This window comes from Orycteropus afer, unplaced genomic scaffold, assembly GCF_000298275.1.
Source record: "Orycteropus afer afer isolate SDZICR_OR568_19922 unplaced genomic scaffold, OryAfe1.0 scaffold02310, whole genome shotgun sequence".
NCBI lineage: Eukaryota > Metazoa > Chordata > Mammalia > Tubulidentata > Orycteropodidae > Orycteropus > Orycteropus afer.
The window spans coordinates 1,636-7,241 of NW_006923897.1; the positions used below are offsets into that span (position 1 = coordinate 1,636).

The 5,606-nt window shown below is 37.3% G+C and overlaps 1 protein-coding gene across 1 annotated transcript; it reads left to right on the top strand.

Annotated features, from left to right (window-relative positions):
* Positions 1-3,592: 3,592 nt before the first annotated feature.
* ZNF567 (zinc finger protein 567) lies at positions 3,593-5,313 on the top strand (the record flags this gene model as incomplete). The annotated part of the gene is made up of 2 exons (XM_042783500.1): positions 3,593-3,700; positions 3,806-5,313. Coding segments are annotated over 2 exons (1,616 nt in total), but the record flags the coding sequence as incomplete, so codon positions are not given.
* Between the last annotated feature and the right edge of the window lie 293 nt (positions 5,314-5,606).

The following is a 5,606-nucleotide window of genomic DNA, read 5'->3' on the forward strand; positions in this document are numbered from 1 at the left end:
GCTGTTGTCCAAATCTCTTGGCATAGCCAAGTAAGTACCTCCAGCGGGGCATCCATTTGTTGAAACATCTCAATGGGTATTCTGTCAATTTCTGGAGCCTTGTCCTTCACCAATTCCTTCAGTGCAGCTTTGACTTCTTCCCTCAGTACCATTGGTTCTTGAACATATGCCACCTCCTGAAATGGATGAAGATCGACCGGTTCTTTTTGGTACAGTGACTCTGTGTATTCCTTCCATCTTCTTTTGCTGTTTCCTGCATCATTCAATATTTTGCTCATAGAATCTTGCAGTATTGCAACTCGAAGCTTAAATTTTTTCTTCAGTTCTTTCAGCTTGAGAAATGCCGAGCCTGTTCTTCCCTTTTGGTTTTGTAACTCCAGGTCTTTGCACATTTTATTATAGTAATTGGCTTTGTCTTCTTAAGGTGCTCTTTGAAAGCTTTTGTTCAGTTCTTTTATCTTGTCATTTCTTCCATTTGCTTTGGCTACTCTCCACTCAAGGACAAGTTTCACAGTCTCTTCTGACATCTATTTTGGTCTTTTCTTCCTTTCTTATCGTTTTAATGACCTCTTGCTTTCTTCATGGATGATATACTTGATGTCATCCCACAATTCCTCTGGTTTTTGGTCACTGGTGTTCAATGCATCAAATCTATTCTTTAGTTGGTCTCTAAATTCAGGAGAGATGTTATCAAGATCATATTTTGGCTCTCATGGTCTTGTTTTAATTGCCTTCAACTTCAACTTGGATGTATATATGAGTAGTTGATAGTCTGTTTCACAGTCAGCTCCTGGCCTTGTTTTGGCCAAAGATATTGAATGTCTCCATTGCCTCTTGCCACAGATAATAGTCAATCTGATTCCTGTGACTCTGTCTGGTGAAGTCCACGTGTATAGCCGTCACTTATGTTGTTGAAAAAATGGTATTTGCGATGAATAAGTCATCGGTCTTAAAAATTCTATCATGAGATCTCCAGTGTTATTTTTATCCCCAAGGCCATATTTTGTAACTACTGGTAACCCATCTTTGTTTCCAACTTTTGTGTTCCAGTCACCAATGATAATCTATACATCTTGATTGCATGTTCAGTCAATTTCAAACTGCAGAAGTTGGTAGAAATCTTCAATTTACTCATCCTTGGCTTTGGTGGTTGGTGCATAGATTTGAATAATAGTAGTAGTATTAGGTGTATGGATATTATCTTATCACTGACAGCATTGTACTTCAGAAAAGATCTTGAAACAATCTTTATGACGATGAATGCTACACCATTCCTCTTCAATTTGTCATTCCTGGCATAGCAGATTATATGGTTGCCTGATTCAGAATAGCCAAAATTTCTCCATTTCAGCTCACTAATGCCTAGGATATTGATCTTTATGTGTTCCATTTCATTTTTGACAACTTCTTATTTTCTTAGATTCATGCTTCATACATTCCATGTTCCAATTATTAATGGATGTTTGCACCTGTTTCTACTAATTTTGTGTCATGCCACATCAGCCAGTGGAGGTCCTGAAAGCTTTATTCTATCCATATCATTAAGATTCTCTATTCTGAGGAATCAATTCTTCACCAGTCAAATTTTGAGTGCCTTCCAACATTGGCTCATCTTCTGGCACTATATCAGACAATGTTTCATGGCTATTCATTAAGTTTTCCAGTAATATATCAGACAGTGTTTCACTGCTATTCATAAGGTTTTCATTGGCCAATTCTTTGAGAAGTGGATGGCCTCTTCCCTCTTCTGAGTCTGTCTTAGTCCAGAAGCTCCGCTGAAACCTGTCCACCATGGGTAACCCTGCTGGTATTTTGCAGCACTGGTGGCATAGTCTCCAGCCTCACAGCAACACGTATGCCACCACAGGACGACAAACTGATAAACAAGTTTATCTTCCTTATTTGTTCCTAACCGCTCTGTACCTGCCTACCTCAGGCCCTGGCCTTAAAATAGAGCTGCCCCCAGGTGAAAAGCAATCCCCCAGCCCATGCCCACCTACTCCAGTTCCCAACCTTAAAATAAAGTTGCCTTCAAGCAAAAAGCAACCCCTGAGCCCCACACCCACTTACCTCGGGCCCTGGCCTTACAATAGAGCCACCCCAAGCAAAAAACAGCCCCTGAGCCCTTCACCTGCCTACCTCAGGCCCGGCCTTGAAATGGAGGTAACCAATAAAATATGTCTTTCTATGAACATAGATATATTAAAACCTATATATATTTTTGCAGGGGCAGGGGGGAGGGTATTTTTATGATTCCAGTACAAGGTTATGAAAAGAATTATTAAAATACATTTTCAGACCATAATTATTTTCACATTTCAAAGAAAATAGTGTTGGGAGTGTTGAAGGGTTTACAAAATCATAGAGCAGTAGCAGTTTTGTGAAGCATTCCTAAATATGAGTAGAAGTAAGACTAGAAGGCAAGCTGATTAAAAAAACATGACCAGAGGTTTGTGATTAAGAATGACTGAGGTATTTATGTATCAATAAGTACTAGGTCTGACTACAGAAGATATTATTTGTCATGGGTGGGATTTGTCAGATATGTAAACAAGCTTGAAAATGTGTGTATTAAAAGTGAGTCTAGGTTGAAGTAAAGTTTTGTTTACAGAAGAAATTCCTTATATGTTAGGCAGTAATAGACTCAAGGAAGAAAAAGATGATTTTAGAGCCCAGTTTTAACATTGCTTACTACATGTGGATGATAGCAATGTAACAAAAGTGAAGTATAGCTATACATTTATTAAAGAAAAAAAGTGCAAGTTAAGGTTAATGAGTGAATCTGACCCTTGTCTTCCGCCATATGAAAAACTGGAGTTAAGGACTGTTACTGCATTGGGAGAAGACTTTAACCAGTCTTTCCTTAATCCTAGAAAACCAAGCAAATTGAAAATAGGAAGAGTTAAAATTGATGGTTGGGAGAATTTCAGTTTATAGTAGCAGTAATCTGAATGCAGCAGTAAATATATTAAAGTCCCTGTTGGAAATGTTTTTGCCTTACAAGACAAAATGTCTCTAGCTATATAGAGGACTAGATTCTAGACTGTCCACTTATTTTCTAAACACTAGAAAATTGATCCTGGAAAAAATTAATTTGCCATTGTTGGTGACATAAAAAGAAAGAGGAAAAACCTAGAAGTGTTTCACCACATTATTCTATGTGTGAGTATATGAAACTATAGTTTCTGATCTATGCCCTCCAAAAGTAATCTATCTTCTCATTTATTCTCTCAACAAATTTTTCTTGGCCATCCTACTTAACAGTTCAGTGCCCTTTCTTGATAGGCCTGTGAGTTCACCTATCCATGAAATAGTCCCTCTTCTACTATTCTTTGTCTTATGCTCTCTGCTTCTTTTGTTCATTTCACAAGTTGTGGGGCAAAAGGTACTAATTTTTTTTTTTTCTGCCTTTTTTTCAATGAAGTAGGGTTCTTGATAATGGTTTTTGGTTCTTCCCAGCCAGAGAGTCATTTTTCCTGGGTTCATTTTTACCTCATATGCTAGGCCTGAAACCAGTCAGTCCTAGTACAATTCCTTTCCGTAACAAATATATGAAGATTCACAAATTGTTATTAATTGTATTCTTTTCTAGAAGAAAGCTGGAAAACTGAAGACTTCTTAATGAAATCCAAAGAACACCAAGATAAATATTCTAGATCAGTTGTTTTCATCAACCACAAAAAACTGATTAAGGAGAAAGGTAATATATACGAAAAGACATTTACTCTAAGCAAAAATCCTATTAATTTAAAAAATCTCCCCTCTGAATATGGTACTCCTGGAACAGTTTTGAAAAATGTTTCAGAATTAATCATCAATAATCTAAGCCCTGCAAGAAAGAGACTTAGTGAATGTAATGGATATGGGAAATCATTCCTCAGTACTAAACAAGAGATATCTCATCCTGGAGTCAAATCCTATAAACAAAGTGGGAGAGCTCTCAGTCATAATGAAGTACTTAGTCAGTATCAGAAGATGGAAACTCCAGTACAATCACTTGGATATAAAGAACACGAGAAATCCTTCCTTAAAAAGGGAGTCTTAATTACACATAATAGGACTTACAGAGGGGGAAATCTATCTGAATATAGTAAAAGGAGAAGAGCAACCAATATTGAAAAAAAACATACATGCCCTGAATGTGGGAAATCGTTCTGCAGGAAGTCAGTATTGATTCTGCATCAGGGAATTCACACAGAAGAAAAACCCTATCAATGCCTTCAATGTGGAAATGCATTTAGAAGAAAGTCATATCTCATTGATCATCAGAGAACTCACACAGGAGAGAAACCCTTTGTTTGTAATGAATGTGGTAAGTCATTCCGCCTAAAGACAGCACTTACTGATCATCAGAGAACACATACAGGGGAGAAGTCATATGAATGTCCAGAATGTAGGAATGCCTTCAGGTTGAAGTCACACCTCATTCGTCATCAGAGAACTCACACAGGAGAGAAACCATATGAATGCAATGAATGTGGGAAGTCCTTCCGCCAGAAGACAACACTCTCTCTACATCAGAGAATTCATACAGGGGAGAAACCCTATATTTGTAAAGAATGTGGGAAGTCTTTTCACCAGAAGGCAAACCTTACTGTACATCAGAGAACTCATACAGGGGAGAAGCCTTATATTTGTAATGAATGTGGGAAGTCCTTCACCCAGAAGACAACCCTTGCTCTCCATGAGAAAACTCATAATGAGGAGAAACCCTATATTTGTAATGAATGTGGGAAGTCCTTTCGCCAGAAGACAACCCTAGTAGCACATCAGAGAACACATACTGGGGAAAAGTCCTATGAATGTCCTCACTGTGGGAAGGCTTTTAGAATGAAGTCATACCTCATTGATCATCACAGAACTCACACAGGAGAAAAACCATATGAATGTAATGAATGTGGAAAATCCTTTAGTCAGAAGACAAATCTCAATCTACATCAGAGAATTCATACAGGGGAGAAACCCTATGTTTGTAATGAATGTGGAAAGTCCTTTCGCCAGAAAGCAACCCTCACTGTGCATCAGAAAATTCATACAGGGCAGAAATCTTATGAATGTTCTCAGTGTGGGAAAGCCTTTAGCAGGAAGTCGTATCTCATTCATCATCAAAGAACTCATACAGGAGAGAAACCATATAAATGTAATGAATGTGGGAAGTGTTTTCGTCAGAAGACAAATCTCATTGTACATCAAAGAACACACACAGGGGAGAAACCTTATATTTGTAATGAGTGCAGTAAATCCTTCAGTTATAAGAGAAACCTCATTGCCCACCAGAGAACTCACAAAGGAGAAAACATGGAAATGCAATAAGTAATGTGATTTCTTTGTGAAGCCTTTTCAAGTCATTATGAACTTTTTACTTAATAAAAAGCATGGTCAAACATGTTGTAATAACAATTTTAATCACAAGTGTAATAACAGTCATCAGTTGAATTATCTATTGGTTATTATACAAAATGGGTATAATTATTATTACTAAATTCTATCAGCAATGAAGTTATTTTTTTAAGTTTTCAACTACTGCTGAATCAGATAGTTTATTTAAAAATACATATGCACACACACAAGCAGAGGTAAGGTATAAAATAATTGTAAGCACCAAT